A 23,114-nucleotide genomic window follows, 5' to 3' on the forward strand; every position below is an offset into this window, starting at 1 on the left:
TTAATGGATGTTTTTAACGTTTTATTGTTGCGGATACATTTAGGTTAATTGGAGTTAAAGGTTACTTAGTTTGCGTTGATTGAGGAATTTTGATAAGAAATATTAAAATGTTGGCAATTTTTTAGAAGGAATGTTTAGACATTTTAAGGACTTTTGTGACTGAATGATGCACATTTTTGAGACTTTTTCGTGTAAGATTTTGAGATTTAATTGTGAAACGTTTCACGGAAAACCTTTGAAACTTTTCAAGGAAAATCAAACAGAACAATTTTAGGAAAACGTCGAATGTTTTTGAGAAAAACAGTGAATATATTTCAGGAATACTATTTTCAATTTTGAGAAAGATTTTTGAGCCATTATTCGTATGTTTACGAACGAAAGCAACATTTTGAGATTGTAAAGTATAACTATAGTAAATCCTTACTAAGTTTCGTTGCCGATTTTATTTTAAGTTAAATTTTGTTTGGTTTGGGAGAGCTTTATTAAAGCATAGACTACCGACTGAAAAATAGCCCATGAACTTCCATTAGTATCAGAGAGAGACTGGAGATCCTTCCTTAGTAAAAGAAAGTGAAGAAGTGATTTATTTTTACAAAAAATTCAAGGTATATACAGTTGACAATTTTGGGGTTAGAAAAGGGTGGGGAGTTTCCACGACAGGGTTTGACCAATAGGATAATCTTTTTTAGTCGTAAACATGTTGTTGAAAATTGCTTATCCAAATGCTCACCCTGGGGCCTTTCCCTTTTCTTTACAAGTTTTCAAGTTTAAAAAACATTCTTTAGAATTGATATTTTTCTCTTTTTTTGTAGTGATATTTTTTAGGATTTTTTTTACAATTTCTATTTTATACAACAAAATTTTAGTAACAATTTAAGTAACAATTTAATTAACAATTTTTCATAAGTATGGATTTTAAGTAACAAATTTTATAAGTAAGAAATTAAGTAACAAAATCAATTTAGTTAAGAAAATAATTAACAATAACATAATCAAAGTTGCGAACTGTAGTTTTTTGGCTGATTCCCTTGAACCCTTTAGAGAACTTCAACAATTCTTCTATATACAATTAAACGTCAAAGGTCATCAAAAACAACACAAATCTTCACGCCGCGTAACACGAAAAAATTATAAGAATTAGTACTCGTATTTCTAACCAGCGCTCCCACACGCTTATGATTAAATAAATTGGCACTAAAAATAAAAAAAAATCCGCCTATATCCCGCGCTGTTATAAGCAAAACAAAACACCCCTTTTATCAAAACGTGCGGGAATTAAGGAAAACCCGAATATAACCCTTTTTCGCAAGCTTATATAGTCATAATATTCCCCTAGCATATTTTCAGGACTTAAACAAAAGTTAAGCCGAAAAATATTCGGCGTAAAAATGGGAAGTGGAAAAATACACGAGATCTAAAAAGAGAGAGGGGAGGAGAACGAATTGTATGTGGCTTTCTTCTTCAGTGACAAACGAGACTGGATTCGATTATAGCAATCATTTTCTCCTCCCCTCTCGTTCCGCATTTACCATTATACATCCATTAACCATGTCACTTGACAGCGGGTACTTAGCCTAAAATGTAGCTATATGGGATTCCGAAGTTAAAACGTTGTAAGTGACAATTTTTCAAAGATATCAAGTCTAGAGAAAAATTAGTGTCAAATTGCATCTTGGAGAAAAATAATTTTTACAAATAATGTCATTATTCATTAAAATTAAGCCTTCTAGATAATAACATGACGCAAATGGGGTAAGCAACCTCTTATGTCCGCGCAAAAACAGTCTAGAAAATATTAACTAAATAGAAAATAGGTTTCATACTACAACCAAAACGTTCCCTCCATTCATTTCCGGTTGGTTATGACGTATCAGCAAAACCAAGACTAAAGCCAATGCAATCGAAAAGAAGAATCAAAAACCCAGTAACATCCTTAAAATCCTTGTACAAATGCTAGACCTTCTATTCCAGTACCATAATTTCTCTGATGTAAAGACATTACTGGGTTTTTTATAAAAAGCCAAATTTTGTTGGTTACAACTGTTTTGCATTATGATATTTATATCTAGACAGTGTCAAGCGATCCCGTATCAAGGAAGAGGGGTCTGGTGTATTAACATTTGCTGGTCACGCACTGCGCCTTGGTTCGAAGCGTAGAAAAGTCGCTAGGAAGAGACGGAGATGGGGTAGCTACACATAGTCCGAGGAGAAGCGTGAAGCCGCCGACTTTACGGGGTTGGCGAGGTTTTTTGATCCTTCGTGGCCTTCCATGGGTGTGCCCCCTTATTTCCAAAAGGCGATTTTTGGGTGTGGTCCCCGCAATTCCTCCTCTAACCTCCCCTTTCTCCTAACCCCATTTTGTCCATGTCCGGAGTGTAGTTGATGTCCATTGCGTCAAGGTGAAATAGAACCAAAGTCATACTCTTTGTCGTAGACGTTTAGAAGTAATCAACTTTCGCTTTATTCGGGTTTCTTGGGTGGAAGCGTGTCTATATGGAAGAGATCTCGTTTTTAACGGCTATTTTTTTTTTACGTCACCCTTAATCGCTTTGTATTGTATACTTAGGGATTTCTAAGGTGGTCAGTCATGGATGGGGGTTTAGGGCAGGCAGATAGTTTAGAGGTTTTCACGGGGCTCAAGGAAGAAATCCACTCATTTATTTTAAGGAAGAAACGGTATACCGTATACGGTGTTGTATAAAAATGGTTTCATATCGATCCACCCTAAGAACACAGCTCTAGGGAAGGGACTAAAAATAACGTTTTAATTGTAGCCTAAACCTTCATTTCTTCTAAATTGGATTCTTTTTTTTTCTGCTTCTTCTTCTTTTTGTTAGACAAGGGGGTGTCAAACACTTTCTTTTTGAGAATCTACAAAGTTTAATTATCAATTTTCGCTAACCAAAATTACCGAGGGACCTGTCACTCAACGTAGTCGGTGTATGTACATACTTCTATGAGTGTGCTTAAAGAAATTACACGTAATCTATAAAAGTCACGTGGGAGAAAAATTCGTAATCGGTGTACAGGTACTCTGAGAGTGATTAGCCCCTTGATAATTATGTCATTGGAAAGAAGACATTTATTGGCAATTTTACGTTAATTTTATTAATTGTGAATCAATTAATATTCTGTGTATTAAACGAAAAATTGTTAACCAACTGGTTCATCATAACCTATAACAGAGCATTGTAGTTTCTGATTTAAATCTGCCTTCATCTTGTAAAATGGCCAAGATGTATATCTCAACCTTAGGAAACCTTTAGAAGAGATAGTTGTTGCTTAAATTGACGGCCATTTTGAAAAATTGGTGCCAAAGGTTCTTGCTTGACCCAATAATAATTTAGGCTATAGTTTATGAATAGGCGAGCATATGAACAATCGTAGACTCGCGCACCACAAACCCACGTGCCCTAAATTACGATTTCGACCCCGCGTGTCCTCTATTCTCTTATCTGGATGACAACAGACGTGTCCTCCGTCCGGAATTTCCCGCGAAATCGTCAAGTCTCCCGCCTTAATCCCTCCAATGAGTCCTTCCTCCGTTCCTGCAACGTTTTTGGTCTTTTCATCGGGATTAAAATTTGGTCGCGGGGCTTGGGCCATGCGAAGGAAAGCTAGGGGGATTCTAGAAACCATTTCAGAAAGGATTGCTGCAGCGAGAAAATCTGTTTTCGTAGCGCTTAGCCCTCGAGTCTTGCCCAGATAAATTAGCGCGGAAATCATTGAGTTTTCATTTTTCCTCTCATGCCTACGCTACGTTTTAAAGGATTAAAATTTTAATGCTCTAGTATTTTTAAGCCTCTTACGTATATATATTTTCTGCAGTATGCCAGTATATTAAGCTTATATTGAATTAATATAGGATTTATGGCTTTTGAAATATTTAATCAATGATAGATTTTGTTTGTTATTTTTAGAATTTCCCGGAGAGCCTCGAATGTAACTGGATTATTTTATTTGTACTTCAACTGATCGAGTTCTGGCAGAGAAATGTAGTGAGTACCTAAATGTAGTTCAATTTTCTTCAAACTATCAATGAGTTTAAATTAAATCAATACGTGTAGTTTCAACTCTCAAGTGTTTCCTTTTCAAATACGCCTTAGAAAATGAGAGAAACAGAGAAAATCTTGGTATCAATTTAGGGAAAAAGAACTTTTAATAGAACTATATACCGCGCCTAATATCGACACAAAGGCCTAGCTAGGGTTGTGGGGCCAAGGTTGCAATGGGTAAAGGGTAGGGTCCAACAGAATAGGGGCTGATTTTCCCTCAATAAGGTCATTTAAATTCTAGAGGGATCTTCCGTGATGGAGCCCACCAAGGCTTAGATGGTGGAGATGGCCATGAAGGGCCAATATCCATTCTAACCCACATTCAACTAGAGACCATTAATAAACCCAAAGTTGGCACATGCCTAGACATAATACAGTAGCTAAGCCTTGCCACTTATTAACTTTTTCCGATGGGACAAAAAGCAAAGGGTGTCGGAGACAATAGGGTATACTAGAAACTTCCCACGCGACCCGTAGGACCAACCAATAAATAGAAAATCGCTCTAGACTAGTAGCGAGTGCCAGGGCAAACGTATAATAAAAGAGCTAGACGATACGATCAACCTTTTCGATAAAAATTTACTCTCTTAGTTCTTTTTCTACCTTAGCCTATGGTATGACTTGCTCTCTGAAAGGCCTGAGTTAGACGGCGCTAGATAGAGATCAAAATAGCCGGACTCCAAATTAAAAGACGACCTCTTCAAATAAAACTAAAACTTTCCTGGAGTCGTCGTAAATGGAAAAACAAGTGATAGAGTTGAAAGGGTTCGGGAATTTCCATTGAATTTGAAACACATATAGTCAATGCGATCCTATTTCGGAATGTTATTTTAAAACAACTATATACTTCGTTGGAATAAAGTTTCTTCGTAGGGTTACTAATTAAAATTATCAAGTTACCGTTGTAGTGTTTTAGTCTAAATTTAGCATTGTTGATTGATTTGTTAATTTGGGAGCTGGTTCGAGGAACTAATTTGGAAATTTCCTTTTTGAATGGAGATGTCAATAGGGTGATTTCCAAGGAATAACCTTGGTTTTAAAGTTGCCTGAAACTTAATCATCCCGTTTTCAAGCCCAACCCCTATGGGAAAACCTTAATTTCTCAAGAAATTTATCATCTTGCAATGGGAAATGTCATACTAATTGATTTTTTTTTATTATTTATGGTATTATTTAAATTTCTGAAACTGCTACGGGTAACCATGGCTACGCTGCGTAATATTTTCTATCAAATCCTACGCAGCTTTATTATAATTTTTTTTATAAAAGTAGTTCAAACCCCATGGGGAACCACCGCGGAATGATACAAAATCTACAAAAACAATCCTCTGAAAAAAATATACCGTCAAACCTAACCAATTGGAGGCTTGGATGTAACTAAAATTTCCTCTGAAAAGATTACTGTTAAAATGGAATTGGGGTTTCCAAGCAAGCCGCTCAAATAGTATTGAATCCCTTCAAATGCATGCCTGATTTAATATTGATTAAAAGAGAATGGGGGAAAAATAGGGGAAGATAATAAAATCTGTTCCAGGAAATATAAAAAACCCAAGCTTTGTTTTTATCTAAACATTGAATTTTATCTAAACTCCTGAATATGCATTTTCTTCCTAAGACTAAAATTGATCCCTTTAAAGTGCAAGAATATACGAAGTGTTCCTGAAAGGCCTGTAAGAAATTAAGGGGCTTGTTCTTTTAGCAATTTTGAGTTAAAAATGTTCAATGACATTTTGGCGTCAGGGCCACTGTTTTCAAGTTACGATTCGAGTGTTTTAGCTTTATGGATGATCCCTTACATTTAATTAGTATCGTCTTTCAGTGTCTTAATTATATTTTAGGGACCATCCGTAAATTAGACTATAATCATATATCGCCCAAAGAACACTCTTTATTTCTTATAGACCTTTCAGAAACGCCCTGTATTTTCTAATTCGAAAACTCATTGTATGAACGTGTCAGGTGATACTGCTCGTCCAATAGTATTTAATCATAATATTCGTAGTTAAGCCTAACGCATAAATTAAGGTAATCTCTCGTATTTTATTTAATATGGATACATGGTAATTCCATTTGAAATATTCATTACACTCTTTCGAATGAAGAGGAACAATTCTAGAAAATAACTTTCCTTTAATGTTAGTTAGTTCAATGAATAAAAAAAAGGTTATATTGCGTGTTTACATTAAGCCTCGGCTAATGTAGAATGGTGTATGGTGGGAAATGATAGCTTAAGGGGGTTCGCTGTCATCTCTCTACGAAACCGCTAAGGGCGATTTTGGAAATGTTTGTTTTACCGAAATCCTAGCTTCTATGCCTGTCTATAACGTCTCCGATTAGGTACTGTACATGTAGACCTATATTTCTAGCTGGTTGGCTTGGCTACATAGCTCAAGGGCCCCTAAAATCATGGGGATCGAGCAAAGCTCGCGAGAGAGAGTCGCCTCGGGACATCAGGGATTTTACTATATACCGATCAATTCCAATCGCATTTTCTGTTTGTTTTTTTCTGCTGATTTTGATCATTTTCCCCATTTTTTTTATTTGCTATAACAGAGGAGGGTTTAGTTTAATGGTTTTAAAGTTAAGATATTGTTTTTCTTCAACCGCAAATATTTTTTATTTTTTTTTTATTTCAAAATCCATTAGGTAAATAATAACAGAAACGCATGGAGCAGACTAGATAAATTCTCAATGCTCTGCCAGTTGTGGTGGAGCTTGTATGGTACTGACGTCAATGATCGTTCTCAAGTCTTATACGCGCTCTTGTTTTTACCAATTGTTATTTCATAGCCAAGCAATTCCCTGTAAAATCACCTCTAAACATTACGGAGTTGGTTCAAGGGCCAACCCTAACACAGGCAGTATTGACACAAAGTGACGTCATTTTTATTTGCTCGCAAATCCCACGCCACTCTCAAAATCCCAGGGCTTAACCTTACCAAACCATAATGTGTTTATTAAAGCTTTGAAGCTTCCTCCATCACTCTACTCAAAGTAAATTTAAAATGATTTGAAATGACGTCATGCTAAAAAACGACGATGTTTTCTATGAACTCTTCAACCCACATACGAACTATGACATTTTTATGCTCGGTCACAAGTCGATACCGAAGTTGACCAAACTTCATGGTAGATATCACTAGGGGAAATTCATTAGAAGCAGTTTGGAGAAATACAGTATGACGCCTAAATAAACATCTCATGTCATGATATATTCCTTGTCTGTATGACACTTGGAGTTGAAAGCCCTTTGACCTCGAGGGAATCAATCGCGTGAAAATCCAATGTTAAAAGCCCATATACCTCATCGTGAAAGTGCCTTCAAGCAAGAATTGCCGCTGTTGTACTACTACCTCTCGAGTTCTCGAGTCTATCTGGAACTCGTGGACTTCCTTTTTTTTTTAGGAAGCATTGCTTGTCCAGTTCCCAATGTTTTTACCACCTACTCCCACGTAGGGGAAATTCTAGCTCCCTTGGATTGGATTCTGGAAAGGCATTTCTAGTGTCTAGATCTAGTTCTGGTGGACGGAATAGCTTCAATCTGGTTGGTTGACTCCCCAAGAAATACGTAGCTCAAATGATCAATAGGATTTTTTACTTTACTCTTCTGTACTTGTATACATCCGCTTTTTCCTGGCTTTGAGTTGAGTTCGTACTGGATCGAGAGGAAAAACCCATACAATTGTATCCAGTGGTGACGTCTACGCCCAGGCCTACCCGTGGGTGATGTCACACTGGGTCTTTCCGGAATAGCTTTACGTGAGATTTAAGATATCTTCTAATACTCTCGTAGACTTAATCTGTCAAGGCTATGGAGCGCGAAGTTCCGATATAGAAAATGTCAGCCACTAACAAAGGCACCCACGCAAAAACCTCTCGTAAGTCTCCTTTATCTATTGTACTTCATTAGTAAGCGAAGTAAATTTTTGCTTTCAAGGCGTTAATTATAGGCAAAAGGGGTACTTAACCACACGCCTATTGGTTTTGAATGGCTAAAATAAGTGCGCCCACGTTTAAAATAAACCTAATATCATAAGTAACATAATAACCATAAGTATGACAATTAGCCAAAACTAACTATAAACCTATTTTCGGGCCTTTTACGTCATCATAAGTTCGCGCCCAGCACAGAGACCCCTAGCGGTGGAAAATGAAGCGACTTCCGTCCCATATCGGAAATCCGGTTCAGAGGTTTTAAGAGACGCCATTGAGATTTGAGTCAACTGTACTAAGCCTTGGTTATATAGTTGATCTGTATTGACTTTTTACTGACTTTAGCGCGACCACGTTACGAAGTTGAAAATTGTACTGGGTAGATTAAGTTACCGAATATTTAGACTTCAAAAGGCTTATCATTTTTGGTGCTGAAATATCCGACTTATGGCAATCTCAAAGTCAAAAATACAAACACCGCCAGCAGACGAGCTATTTCCGACACAAATACGTTCAAGGAGATGGTTTATTGTGATTGGCTAAAATTGTAGAACTATGTCATTCGCCAAAGACCAGCATGAAGTACTCGACGGGGTTGCAAGTCCTGGCCTGATGTAAGTGAGAGTATCAGTGTTGATTATAGGTTTCATTTGGAAATTTGCATTATTACATAGGAAGAGTCATACTTATGTTTATTATGTTACTTATGCTAATATTCTATTCAATGGTTTTCGAGAATAATGCGAACTGGAACCTCTTAAGACTAAGATGGAATAGGGTAGAAGCTAAAAGCAGACTGAAATGGAAGGTAGGAAGGAGAGGTGGTGTTTTAAGCCTTTGCAAGGGTGGCAACATTGTGTTTCATCCTAGGGATCTAGCTTCCCCTTCTTTCGTTCGTCCGCGAGACCCTCTTCGTGATGAATTAAGACGCTAACGCTTAGTGACGCTCTCCTCCTTTTCATCCCATTCTCTCTCCATCTCCATCCATGGATGGCTCCCGCTCCGTGTCTCTCTCTCTCTCCTCCGAATGTCTATCGCTTTAGGCCTTCGCTCGCCTCCAGAACGTGAACGCCATCTGACAATCCGTATATTTCTTGAAAGGCAGGGAGGAAGAGATGATTTTTATCATTTTGGATTGACACATCTTTCGTTTCGTTCTCTCATCTTCCCCGTCTCATTGGCTATACTCCTAGACTGGCTACATTCAGGGATGAGGATGCTTTTTCTCTCGCTCATCTCTGAACCATTTTGGATATGAAACTTGATTGTCATTTCGAGATGCGTATCGCTCCGACTGGTTTGCCCCAAGGGGCTTCAGCTTTACCGTACGTTATTGCTAGATAGCTTCAAGCATACCGTAGTAATAGGGAGTGAGTTCATTTTAAATTTATGTAAAAATTCGTGTTTTATATTATCAGCATACCCTGGCCTTAGAAAAACATATTACTTCGTAAAGGGTTCCAAAAGAGGCTCGCGTAGCCTACCTCTCCCTTAGCTAACCCGCATTTTAGTTCGTGAAAAATCCGCCAGCTTTGTAATGGCGCTAGTTTAACCTGGAAAGGGGGGGGGTTGGAAGGAAACCTTTAATAATGTAGTTTCATTATTTAAATAATAATATTTAATTACGCATATAATTTATAATCATATAAACATTGTACTTTTGTTACTCTAAAACGATTTCACTTGCAAAGTTTGGAAGCTTATGGTTTTTCCCACGAACCCCATGAGAAGGGCTGTAAATCCGCGAAATACATTCGGAGTCTATTTTGAGAGGTAGTTTTTCATCGATTGTAAGCTTGAAAACGACATCTGGGGAGTTGGAGTTAATTCCAAAATTGAATTAAGTAATTAAGCCTGGAAATAGACTATAGTTATTTTAGTATAATAATTTTTAATACAAAGAAAATTCCATTGGGGACCATTTTGAATTATTGAATTTCTAGATATGTCTATAGCTATAGCGTTTTAGTGGAGAGATGTCTCTAGCTAAACGTATTAGAATATTCTAGTAAATTAAGCCAATAATTAACCTGTATGTGTTCGTATCGTGAAGATGTACACTAAGGGTGTTTCCGTGGCATAGGACAGGGATGTCCAAACTATGACCACTGGGCATTTCCCAACCGAGTCACTCGGTATTAAAGCTGGATTTTAAAACACGTGTTTGCAAAATTGCAGTTAACAAGTGTCATCGACACGACTAAATTTTGATAAAAATTTTAAATTAAGTCATTTTTTTATTTGATATAAATTTGTGTTTAATCGAATACCGGCGAAAAATTGCTTGGTACTTTATAAGATTGAATTTTACTCATGTAGTGTAAGACCTACTTCAGTGTTCCTAATGTTATACAGTACAAACCACTGGTAAATAACGGTACCAAATGATAAATGGTAAATAACAATAAAAATAAAAGCGAAATTTAATATAAGAAATTATGTAAAACATTCCATGAACCTATAAAGTCCCGGAAATATTTTTTTAACTAAAAATTAAAACATTAATCTAGTAAATAACTGATAATTTTGATTTAATAAAAAATTATAAACTATAAACGAATTTATAATTTTTTACGTTATACCATTATGATATTTAACATTATTTACCACCTTTTATAGCGATTTCCACTGACGGCTCCAAAGAGTGCTCTCAGGGTTAGGATGACGTAACTGCCCTCAGCGAGTTTTGGAGAGAATAGTTTCGTCAGTGGAACAAGATCGAGAGGTCCGAGCGCGCTCTGAATAATCAAAATTGGCGCCGGAGACGAAATTGTAATAAAGTGTGTATATCTTGACGCAAAAGGGCTGAAACCAATTAATAGACTTAACATTTCAATTAATTTCCAAAAAATCCATTTAAGTAATGATCGATAACGTCTCTGACATAATTATTGGTTTTAGGATGAGGCGTAATATCTTTAAAGTAATGATAAAACATCGTATTCTTCATCTTCAGAACTTTCAGAAGATGATTCCAGAAATAAATAAGCATTAGCGAGAGCCTGTCTTCTATGAGATACCGCGTGGTCCGCCATTTTAATTTTATTACGTCATACTCGAGCACCGTCACTCCGTTGAATTTTTCAGAGCACGAAAGAGCAATTCTCGGGCAGTTTTTGGGGTCAGTGGAAAACTCGATTCTGGGCGAGTGTTGCACTCGTGTTCCCAGTGGCGGACGAAAACGCGCCGAGAGTGCACTTAGAGTGCTCTTGTGCAGTCATTGGAAATCGCTATTAAATACAAGCATGATAATATTCTCTGATTCAATTCAGGTTCAAAATAGACTACGTTCTCCTTTCAAATGAGAACGTCATGTCCCCAATTACACGTACCCCATTATTTCTCAAGTAAGATTTCAAATTTAAATATACCTTTGAGTAGAATATAAAAGCTAAAAAATTTTACAACGTCGTCTGGCGCAATTGCCTAAAACCTGAGCCAACTAAATGGCGTGGTTACGAAAATTGGCGTATAAAATCCAGTCCAATTTACTTTATTCTTTTTTATATTCCCTTCTCAGATCTGAACCTAAACAGAAACTTTTAGGCAAAAGTCCAAGTTAAAATAACCACTTATCAAAAGTATATAACTGCAATAGAAAAAAATCTCAAATTTCATAATTTTTTTGAAACATTTTTCAAGCCCCAAAAATAGTTGAAGATACTGAAGATAAGTTCCACCCACACAAGTACAAACCAACCAACACTCAGTGTTAAGTTTTGTTTAGTTGGCGCAGCTGTTTATGCTTTTTCTTTTTTTTTATAAAAAGACCTTTCCCCTTTTTCACCCCACCGCGGTCGAATTCAGGACGTGCGTGTTACATCAGTTAAACTTTCTTCGAGAAGTTAGTCTTTCTCACTTCTTTCTGGTACAAGTATCCCATATATGAACATCGGACTATTTTCGTGCCTACGATGTCTCGGGTCTCCAGCCAATGAGCGCGCCCCTCTCTCTTCTCCGTACCCTCATCTTGAGCTTCCTCATCTTCGCTCTATTTCTCTTTTGAATGTCTAAGTTTTGTTTAACGAAATAAACGTAATTAAGCCAGAGTTAGGCTTAAGGGAGAGCGGTTTGTCGGAGATACAATAGTTGGGTTTAGTTATATTTGAATGGATAGTTTTACAGTAGGATAAATTTTAAGGTTTAGTTAGTGGTGCACCCTGACGGGAATTTGGTGGAAGTAATTTTGTTCAGTCACCCCCCTAATTTTGGGTTCTTAGCCTTTGGATCTGAGCCCATCTTCGAGCCCACATCGCTGCGGGTCGGCTTGTACTCAACTTCTTCTCAGTTTTACTCTTCAGTGTTTAAGGTAGGCCCCCCTTTTTTAACCCTAAGTTGTTTGCTCAAAAACCTTTCCATTTTCTCTTATTATTTTTCACCAAGTTCGTTTTTCGGTATTAATTTTTTTTTATTAATATTATTTTATTTATAATTCGGATTTGTGTGATTGTGTGCGAAAGTTTTGTGAAACAGAATTCGACCAGGAAATCTGTTTTGTGAAAAAGGTGTTTTGTAATCCCTATTTGAAAATTACCCGAAAATCTGTAGAAATGTTAGTTTGTTTGAAAGTTTCGATGGTTTTTTTTTTTTTTTTGGTTTTTTGAAAGATGGAGTTAGTTTTCGTTTAAAATAATGAACTTACGGGTTTAAAGTTTAATCTTAACGCGTACGTGAACGTGTAAAAATTCCGATTTGTCTTATGCGAAACCTTCGTTTAAATGTTTTGCTTTAATTAATTTTTAAGCCTAAATTGTTTATACGCATTCGTGATATTAAACCGCGTTAATTACCAACTATGACGCCATCAGATTAATTATTAACTTCGCGTAGATGTACGAGTTTTCAAGGGCAGCTCTACTATAAACAGTTGGCCTAAATAACCAACCCAAAAATATTTTCTCGTGATTAAATAAAATCTTGAAAAATTTAATTCAATTTAATGAAACGTAAACCCAAACCACCCAAAAACCTTCCCCATCTCTCGAGTTCTTGCATCTCCGTATCTCCATATATAGACTGAGCTGGCTCGTGCCAAGAAACAGTTTATTTTTAGAATATCCAGCCCGAATTTTTATTGCTAGTGGTACCTCTCCTCTCTCTAAACTCCTTGGTCTATTTTTGGTCTCTCTAAAAGTTTTTCGAGTTCTACCTACCCCGATCCAAAAATTTTTAAAGGGCGACATTGGGTAACCGGATTTAATTCCTCAAAATCTATTGCTATAGTATTGAAGGCTTTTTATTAATTTAGGTTATCAATTAAAAGTGTTCTTAAAATTATATATATTTTTTTATATCTTCCTTTTTTCTGATTTCAGGGCAAACCCTTAAAAACCAAGAAACCTAACAATGGCGGATGTCAGGTATGATAAAAATATTATCTTATTATTATAATTTATTCATATCTTGCTTACGCATTATTTATTTTCTATCTTTATGAAAAAATATTAATTTATTTCTATAATTATTTTCTCTCTATTTTTCTTTCCTCTCTATGAAATTTATTATTTAAATATTTGCTATGTTTTTTAACTTCGCTTTAGCGAGGTGAGTTATTGGCTAAAAAAAAAACCCGCTTTTATCGAAAGATAAAAAAAATTTAAAAGGCGCTACAAGCTTATTTTTCGCGTCAATTTTTGACACCATCGCTTTCAATATGGGTTATTGTATGCCGTTTTCCATTGGCTGCTCCATAAAGAGATAATTGATGAGACCTAGCTGCATTTAATTTTAATTTTAATTTTATTAAAATAGCTACATGCCAATGGAAAACGGCATTATTTTTTAACTTCCTTTGGAATTATTGCCAATTATTATTTAAACTTTGCCATTTAATTTTTGCTAAAGCAAGCATTGCTTAAAAGCCTTTTGCGATTTCAAGCTCTGATCATATGGGATTATTATCAATGCGCATTTTTAGAGGTGAGCTTGATTCTTCGGCTTTTTATCTTCTTTCTTCGCAAAATTTTATTTTATTTCGTGGCCCTATCTCTTTTTTAAAAGGCTTAAAGCTTATTTAAGCGATTTTTTTTTAAAAAAAAAATGTTTCCCCGTATTTTTTACCACCGTTTTTGACTCAATTTTATATATTTTTTCAAATTTAACTGTACGAAACAATAACTATAAACCTCTCTGTAAAGAGAATTTATTCACTCTTCTTAAAAGTCTAAAACGGTGGAATAAATTAATTTTTAACCAACCTAATTAACATTTTAATTAAAACTTCAGCGGAAGCGAGGACGAGCAGTCTGAAGATGAGCAGGTATGATTTATTATATTTATTAAGTTGATTTAATTAGGCCAATTTTAATTTCAATATAATTTAATTTCAGACCAAGCTATTGCACCGTCAGGTATATTAACTTCATCTCCACAACATCCTTAAAAATTACAGTTCTATAAATAAATTAAAAAAAAAACTAACAAATCAGTAAATATTTTCCCCACAGTCGGAAGCTGAACGTCGCCGACGCGAAGCTGAAGAGGCTCGTAAGAGACTGATGGAGGTATATTTTTAACCCTTAAGGTTCACGACCCCTAAACCCACTTAACCCTAAAATCGTGCAAAACCTATGAACCTATCCAAAAATAAAAGCGATGGTGTAAATCGCGCGAAATTAAAGCGATGTAGCGCCGCCCTCCGCCATTTTGAAAGAGTTAAAATGACCCATAACCCGTGCCCTTTGACCCCGTCCCGTAACAGGAAGAGAAGAGGAAGAAGGAGGAGAAGGAGCGCAAGAAGGCCGAGGTCCGAAAGCGTCTCGAGGAGGCTGCCAAGGCTAAGAAGGGAAAGAAGGGTTTCATGACCCCTGAGCGTAAGAAGAAACTCAGGGTAAATATTGACCTTTGAACTCTACTGATGTCCAAATTGCGGTTACCTCTACAACAAATACCTCTTTGTATCTTTCAATCAGACCTTGTTGCGTAAGAAAGCCGCTGAGGAGTTGAAACGAGAACAGGAGAGGAAAGCCGAGGAGAGGAAAAAGGTCATCCAACAGAGGACAGGAACGCCCAAGCCCTTGGACGGAGCTAACGAAGGTACCGCCCCTCATAGTGACGTCGTCAGTCAGAAAAATAGGCTTATTAAATGGTCGCGAATGAATACAGTTATGGGTTCATTTAAATCCTAAGGCCGAATTACCTCTAGGACCTTTGACCTGATATTATAGTATTATCCGCATGATCCCCCCACTCTAGCCAAACTACAGTCCATCCTAAAAGAGTACCACAAACGTATCATGTCTCTGGAAGACGCCAAGTACGACTTGGAGTATAGCGTACGACAGAAAGATTTCGTGGTAGGAATCCTCCCAAAAATAATACAAAAATTAACGTTGGTTTATTATATTTACCATACTAACGCAAAGCAAAACACCCTGAAAAGTATAAAACTCTTAACCATGTTCTAACAAAAATTGTTCCGCAAATACTTGGTACTCTCAGCAAAAAATCCCTAGATTTAAACCCTGTCAATTACAATATTTCCCACGGCCAAATCCAAATATTTTATGGGGTAAATTATTTTATTTTATTATTTTGCGCTTAAATTATTGTTTAATACCAAATACGCTAAAAACAAATTCATAACGCAGCACAAACACTATTCATAATAAGGCGTGTACTTGCTTAATGTCACGCCCTAAGCTATCTTAATCTAAAAGCTACGTCTAACTCAAGCTTACACCGAAGCTTATTTATTATTTCGCATCTAATCCGCTTTTTTTCTTAACCCCTCTTTATTTCTTCTCTTCTCTTTTAAATTTAAAATTTTCCGTTGCCTTAATCTCTGATTAATACGCCTCCCTTTCTACGTCACGTTTCGTAAACACCCCCTCTTTCGGTACGGCCTTTTTCTTGGTTACGCCCCCTCCCCCGTTTTTCTATGCCCCCAAAAATCTACGTAGCCGAATTACAAGCCATTTGCCGAGAATACCATGCAAGAATTATGAATATTGAAACTTTCAAGTACGATCTTGAGTACCAAGTTAGGCAAAAAGATTACCAGGTACATCTTTTTTTTTTTGGATCTTTAAAGACCATAAAATTTCCTCCGATGTCCGTTGTTTTGTTGATATTGGTAAGATTGTACGTTCAAACCTTCAGTGGAAGAACTACAACTCTTGTACACTTATATCTGAAAAATCGTTTAAAACGCTTTGTTTTTGAAAGTTTAACATTCCTGGCTTACTAACGTATTTTCTTAAAAAACGCATTGGGATCAGTCAAACCTGAATTAAGTGAAAATTGCGCTTAAATTAAAATTGAAGTATCCCAATCGTTTCACTTAATTATAATACCAGTTAAACTAATAACACTTTACAATCAAATAGATCAACGAATTATCAATCCAAGTCAACGACTTGAGAGGAAAATTGTAAGTTTATTTTAAATTTTCTTCGAAGTACAGCCAATACACTTACCATAAACATCTGCAATAAAAACAACCTTCTTTCATTTATCTTAGCGTCAAGCCAACCTTGAAAAAGGTCTCGAAATACGAAGGAAAGTAAGTATACGCATCCAACTTGTCCATTATTCGCACCGGAACGCACTCCCGTGTCGGCGTAAGGACCCGTAATTAACCGGTTTGGACTGTTCGCGTCACACTCAGGTTCGAGCGATTGGCCGCCGTGGCTAAGAACGCCGACGTTAACTTCCGCGCGGGTCTCAAGCAAGTCAAGAGCAACAAGTTCCAGCTCGACGAGGTTGAGAAGGACGTAAGTGTTAACGTTCCCCTCTTTAACCACGCCCCTTTTTTGAATTGTCACAGCTCCTAAAGCATCGTGACTTTTATATATATTTTATATGATTATTTTTGCATCTTGCGCTGCATTTGCGAATAAGCGTATACCTTTACACCTTTCGCGCCATTTCTTAAGATTACGCGCCCTTTTCTTTTTCTTCGCGGCTGCAAAAACGAATCGAGATTCTATGGGGTTGTCTGACAAGATTGTAGGTGTACCATAGCGTTTCTTAGATGAGCTATCCTCAAAACAGCGGTGCCAAAATGGGTTTACTGAACAAGCTGATATTTTAAAGTATAGAGGTGTCAGTCATTTAGGAAAATGACAGCGAATAAAATTATTACAGCCAGGTATTGTTACGTTAGGTTGGGCTTGGTTAGGTCGAAGTCGAAAGCTTCTTGTGGATACCGTCTTAAATAGTTAAAGGCCAGGAAAGGTTAGATTGGGTTTTGGTCAAATGAGGTCATGCTCTGTTTATGGGTCAGGAGAGGTTGGGTTCGTTAAATGGGGTTCGTTTCACGGTCAAACTGTTTTAGGCTATTGCAACTATGAGAGGTATTAAATAGGCAATTGCTGATACGAGAACCGCTGTTTTGACACACTCTGTAAAGGACAGGCCGTTTTAAGAACCGCTGACTTACCCAACAAACAGTTTTACGCATCTTCCAATTGGTCCATTATCGGTAGGCTTTTCATTAGAAAATTATACCCTGACTCATAGCGATTTGGGATTTGCCAATCCGTCTGTATGATCATTCTATCTTCTCTTCTTTCTAACTTATTTGGGGTTTGCCTGTGTGCGCATGAGCTGGTTTTTACTTTCGGGAAAGGAGTTGGGAACACTGTTGACTTTTCGTGAGTCTTAAGTTACTTCAACAAATAAGCGGAAGTTTATAATTTATCTTTCGAAAAAAGTATTTCTCATTTTGAAAATTTGAACTTATACGAGTCGAACGTCCCTGATTGGTCGGTGACGTACTATTTCCGGGTTCATATCCCACCTTATTTACCCTTATTTTTTATCCTCATCTGGTAGTTACCATTCTAATACATTTATTTTTGAAACTGCTAAAACCTTTGGTACATATTATCGACTTGAAAAACACTTTGAAAATAAATTCCAAGCACATGCGCGATACCAAAACTCCACGAAATTTAAAATTCATGGACTTTTGGTAGCACACAGGCCGCAGGCCCTTAAAAAATCCACGAAATTATAGGAAATTCGGTGTTAAAAAGGTGTAATTTTTGTCAGAATTGTTGACAGTAATAACATTGTCCTAGTGTTTTTCAAGTGTGGATTAAAACAGTCTCACATTTTTTATGTATTTTTTATTTGTATTTACAAAAGGTTTTTGAAGTTTTGCATATATATATATTTTCGTACAGTGTAAATATTGTAAATTGTACATACATATATTGTATCAGTATCAATGTTAAATTTGTCAATATGTCAAAATACGTTACAGTAATGTCCAGTTTAATGCGTTAAAATTGTTCACGTAACTGTGAAACATTTTCATGATCGTAGACAAATTTGTATTCGAATGGTGACAGGCTAGATATTGAACTAGATATTTCCACAATATATATTTTATAAACAAATTCGACCTTAAAATTAACACAAACTAATTTACTAACGGTCTTATACCTTTTCACACTACAGTTTTTAACCTGTCCGCGTAATTTTTGGAAATTTCGCTAAGCCTAATTTTTAAATCCGTCTAGAAAGCATTTTTGTATCAGAAACGGTTTATTTTTTTACTTTTGAGTTTTTGGCGGAGCTCAAAAACATCGCGTCTGCCTCTTCTGGCTGGCCGGCTGTTTTTTCTCTTTTACTTTTAAAATATTAAAATATTCGCGCCGTTTTTGTAAGTTGTAACAACTAAAAAAGACCCCTCGGTTAAATTTCGATAGTGTGAAAGGGTACGAGTAGGATTAACATGATTCGGTTTTTTATCTTTTCACCACGGCGTCTGCTACGGTGAACCTAGCAGCCGGTAATTTTATTTTTTTCTCAACGTTAGGAGCTCGAAAAGCGACCAACGCTTTATAACTATGATTCGTATTTTACGTTCCGAGTCGCAACTGAAGATAAAAAATAATTTTTCAAATTTTGAGCATCCGTCTTTGGGAAGATAGAATCAAACGAACGAACTTTTATAAACCGCGCATCGAACTGTTTTTTGACGCCATTTTTTTTAATATTAATAAATAACGAGCTTAGGGTATAAATATACATGTGCTACAAAATGCTTTAAACACAGCTTCTATAGTTTAGTACTTCTATTCGAAAGATGTATTATAAACTTCTGCTTATATGTGTTGTTAAGACGGTGCTTTTCTGAGAAATTCTGTAAAGAACCAGCTTATATTTCTCTATCTTGCTTGAACACTAATTGGTCATGTGATATTATCACGTGATTAGTTAGTTGTTAAAGGCAAGCTACGAGTACCCTTAAGCGTTCTACGAAAGGAATTTCTCATTTGTTTTAGAGTGTTTAAGCAAATAACCACGCGTAAAAGTGTAGATTCCTAACGTATCTACAAGTTTTCCGGATCTGCTTAAACTTTCTATATTTTCTAAAGTCTTTACCGTCATTGTATAGACCCCGAGCTAAGTGTATTATACAAAAGGCTCGGGGCAATGTGTCGCGTGTTATGCCCAAAGTTTATTTTTCATGGTGCCCATGTGCATTGGGCTTTCTATGTTGTAAGCTTCTTTATTGGGCTTAGTGTAAAGTGACGTAATATAATTCAATATGGCAGTTAGAAATGTCGTCCGCTATCTATTTCGATATGATATAGAAGGATTTAGTAATATTATTTAGAAATAATTAGTACAATTTCTAGTTGCGGAAAAGACAAAGATAGAATCACATTTTAGAAACGACACAAACTAATCAGCTGAATTCGATCCACAATTTACCTTAAACTTTAGAACACTAAAGAGGATAATTAGATTATGGTAAACACAACCATTGGTTATTTGTTGTCAGTGACGTCGTTTCATCTGCCACAAATTTGATATTACGTCACGTAGTGTGTATTAGTAGTAGTGGTGCCAAGAACTTATACACTGCTAGCTTGTAAAAGTTCTTGATCGTATATAGCACTATGTAGTAAATAGATGTAGTACATTTGTTTTTATTTGTAGTGGTAGACGCCATTTTCGATCACGAAATAGGCTTAAACAAGAACCGATTTATTTAAATAATTCAGTTTGTTAATTAGCCTTAATTAATTTACGTAATTACTTTAATTAAAAATAAACAAATAAATATAGCCCCCAGAAATAAAATATAAATAAATAAATATAAATCGGTTCTTGCGTTAAGAAATAATCGTGTTAATTATAATTAATAGATGTGAATCTATTGGCTGATAAATGTGTTTTTTCTTCTTCTACTTTTACTTAATTAATTGTTTTCCGAAAGACAAATTTTAAGTAATTTTCTTCGCTGCTTTATACGTTTATACTCTTTTTTCTCAAATTTCTACTCTTAATTAATACTTAACTTAATAATAATTAAACCAAGAAAAAGCCATCAGACTTTTTCACTCTCTCTCTCTCACAATCTATGTTTATTTTTTCTGTTGAGTATATCTAATACTAGCTTATGTCTTTTTAACAGACCAAAAAGGCCGCTCCTGAATGGGCCAACAAGTAGAATCGTTGCGATTTCGAGTTTTGTGATTTATATTTTATATATCGCTTAATTTATTCAAAAAAAATCGTTTCGATGGCCGAAATTTTTAGGAGAGTTATGAAACTCCTAAATCAATTACACCAAAAAAACTCTTTACGCGATCCGTTAAACTAAACTAAACAAATTGTTATCCTTTTGTAGTCTCTAAATCAGAAAAACCAAAAAAAAAAAAAAAAATGAAATATCATAATCCGACGTTTTTAAGATACAAATAAATGCGAGAATCAAGAGACTACTTTCAAAAAAACCAATCAAGCGAAAGTATTACATGCCCTTTTTGGGTGCTTTTTTTATTTCTCTTTTCAATTACTTAAATATCCCCTCGTCGTACTCCAACCCCGGCCTGATCGATCTCGAACCCAAATTTTCAAATTAGGCCAAGGCCTAATTGCTTATTTTGCAGCCTCGCCCTATCATATTTAAATTAGGCTTAGCACCATGACCAAAAATCCCCCCAAACAATCGAATTACCTTATTTTTTGGGGCTTGCGTATCTTTATTTTGCCGCTTGCCCATATGGTTTTTGCGCGATTTTTTTTTCTTCTTCAATCTGACGTAGTTTAGTACCTAAGCTTATACAGCTTGGGCCTTTTTTGCGCGATCTTTTTTCTATTTTTGTGTGACTTTTTTTGGTTAAATTTGGATCTCTTAATATTTTTTTCACCAAATTTCACAATTTCTTAATTTATCTCTCAATATCTTTTTCTTCCTGTTTTTCCTCTTCCCTTTTTTTGTCACTTCTCTCTTCTCTAGGTGGTAAAGTTTTGTCTTTTTTATCTCTCCTTGTTTTTTTATTATTATTTTTTATCTCTTCTATTTTCTATCCAAGGAATTCCTCTCGAGTGATATGCCTAAATTAGGGAATATTTTTCATTTACATCGCTAGATAACATTTTATTTATTAGAGCTATTTCAGTTGGGTTAAATTTTACATGCAGAATTACACACACATTTTACATATAAACTATAGTTTTAGCATATTTTTTTGCACAAACACTATAGTTAAGCACATTTTTCGCACAAAAACTATAGTCTAAGCACATCACATTTTTCACACCTTTTCTAAGCTATTTTAGTCGCACAAAAAGTATAGTTAAAGCTCATTTTAGGCGCACAAAAAGTATAGTTTAAACAGATTTTAGGTGCATTAAAACTATAGTTTAAACACATTTACGCACAAAAATATAGTTAAAGCACATTTTAGGTGCACAAAAACTACAGATTAAGCACACTTTAAGCGCATTAAAACTATAGTTTAAACACATTTACGCACAAAAATATAGTTAAAGCACATTTTAGGTGCACAAAAACTACAGATTAAGCACACTTTAAGCGCACTAAAACTATAGTTTAAACACATTTACGCACAAAAATATAGTTAAAGCACATTTTAGGTGCACAAAAACTACAGATTAAGCACACTTTAAGCGCACTAAAACTATAGTTTAAACACATTTACGCACAAAAACTGTAGTTTAAACACATTTTACGCACAAAAACTGTAGTTTAAACACATTTTACGCACAAAATTGCATTTTAAATTCATTTTCCTTAACGAACTCAAAATATTCCTTATATCAGTTAAAATCCCCCATTTGATTGAAAAACCCGTCGAAAATTGAATACAAAAATTATTAATTTTTTGTTAGCTAGTCTGTTTAGTAACTATATATTCATTGTTTAACAGTAACACTATATGTTGCTTAAATAATTTAATTTAAACGTAATAACTAATTTGGACCCCCATATTTAGCAAAGTTATCAAAATATCATATAATTATTAATTCATACATACAATTTTTCGAACTGAAAACCACCATTATTAGCTGGTTTTTTTGAGTTTCGAAAAATGTATAGTATGGAAAGATTAGAGGCATAGAGGGATTCCTACCAAAACACTTTCATTCATTACCTCCTATGACCACTTTTCAAAAAACTTTACCCCGAAATTATTATATTATTTTATAATTTTCATTTATTAATACCTTCGGTCTAAAAATTAATTCCAAACATCCAATTCTTTCTACGTGTTTTTTTTTGTATTTTTGTTTTTCGTTTTTTTTGTGTGTGTTTGCGTCTGTTTTTCTGTGGCTTCGGTTTTCAGGTCAAACCAGAATGGGCTTTGGGCAGCAAGAAGGAGGAGAAAGAAGCGGGAGAGGAATAAATTAAAAAAAGATTACACGAATAATAAAATTATAAAACAACAACAACAACAACAACAAGAAACAAAGATCTGATATTGGACGACTCGCGCATCACTTTCATCTTTATCTGTTCGTCCTCTTTGGGGAATGAAAAGAACGCCTGCCATTGGTTCACGAATCTTGATTGCGCTGTTTCTATTGGCGTTTTTTTTCCGGAACATTTCTTAACTTTAAAATGTTTTTTTATTTTAAAAAAGCAAAAACTTTAAAATTTAAAAATTCTCTCGTGATGTTGGAAAATGTTCTTATATTAATTTAAAATTTAATATATTTTTATTTTCTATAGCGCGCGACGAATTTTTAATTTTATTCCGTTTTTATTTATAATTATCAGTGGATCAAAAAAAATATTATTTAATTTAACAATTTCTGTCTCGCGACTTTTCTTTCTTTCACCATACCAAAAAAAACAACATACAAAATGGCGACGAAATTTGTCCAATTAAAAACACAAAATCTTTATTTAATCCA

General features: G+C 35.3%; 1 protein-coding gene and 2 long non-coding RNA genes across 7 annotated transcripts; 1 reads left to right on the plus strand and 2 right to left on the minus strand.

The window, feature by feature from the left end:
• Positions 1 to 557: 557 nt before the first annotated feature.
• On the minus strand, positions 558 to 4,725 carry LOC149674052 (uncharacterized). Its single transcript, XR_016366996.1, has 2 exons — positions 2,563 to 4,725; positions 558 to 2,489 (listed from the first exon to the last, which is right to left on the minus strand). It is a non-coding gene; the product is annotated as an uncharacterized LOC149674052 (long non-coding RNA).
• Positions 4,726 to 4,733: 8 nt separating this feature from the next.
• On the minus strand, positions 4,734 to 9,751 carry LOC149674053 (uncharacterized). Its single transcript, XR_016366995.1, has 3 exons — positions 9,647 to 9,751; positions 9,412 to 9,541; positions 4,734 to 9,332 (listed from the first exon to the last, which is right to left on the minus strand). It is a non-coding gene; the product is annotated as an uncharacterized LOC149674053 (long non-coding RNA).
• Positions 9,752 to 12,171: 2,420 nt separating this feature from the next.
• LOC149674054 (troponin I-like) lies at positions 12,172 to 23,114 on the plus strand. 5 transcript variants are annotated; one of them, XM_089839895.1, is made up of 12 exons: positions 12,172 to 12,297; positions 13,304 to 13,348; positions 14,214 to 14,247; positions 14,318 to 14,338; positions 14,435 to 14,491; positions 14,689 to 14,817; positions 14,900 to 15,023; positions 15,890 to 15,990; positions 16,316 to 16,359; positions 16,450 to 16,491; positions 16,597 to 16,702; positions 21,193 to 22,521. In XM_089839895.1, exons 2-12 carry the CDS (start codon positions 13,335 to 13,337, stop codon positions 21,283 to 21,285), a joined length of 765 nt encoding a protein of 254 aa, XP_089696021.1. In that variant the 5' UTR covers positions 12,172 to 12,297; positions 13,304 to 13,334; the 3' UTR covers positions 21,286 to 22,521. The 5 variants fall into 5 exon arrangements, with proteins under 5 accessions (XP_089696021.1, XP_089696019.1, XP_089696022.1 ...); XM_089839893.1 differs by lacking the exon at positions 15,890 to 15,990 and adding an exon at positions 15,183 to 15,283 and having other exon boundaries at positions 12,180 to 12,297; positions 21,193 to 22,516; XM_089839896.1 differs by lacking the exons at positions 15,890 to 15,990; positions 21,193 to 22,521 and adding exons at positions 15,183 to 15,283; positions 18,757 to 20,327 and having other exon boundaries at positions 12,181 to 12,297.

Source organism: Phalangium opilio, unplaced genomic scaffold (assembly GCF_054372755.1).
Source record: "Phalangium opilio isolate 3A_F unplaced genomic scaffold, DU_Popi_V2 ptg000048l_1, whole genome shotgun sequence".
Lineage (NCBI taxonomy): Eukaryota > Metazoa > Arthropoda > Arachnida > Opiliones > Phalangiidae > Phalangium > Phalangium opilio.

Excerpts from the sequence above, each read along its gene's own strand:
- LOC149674054 (XM_089839895.1), top strand. Across the intron at positions 14,339-14,434 it reads CCAAGCTATTGCACCGTCAG|TCGGAAGCTGAACGTCGCCG; the intron begins GTATATTAACTT and ends TTTTCCCCACAG. Across the intron at positions 16,703-21,192 it reads TCGACGAGGTTGAGAAGGAC|GTGGTAAAGTTTTGTCTTTT; the intron begins GTAAGTGTTAAC and ends TCTCTTCTCTAG.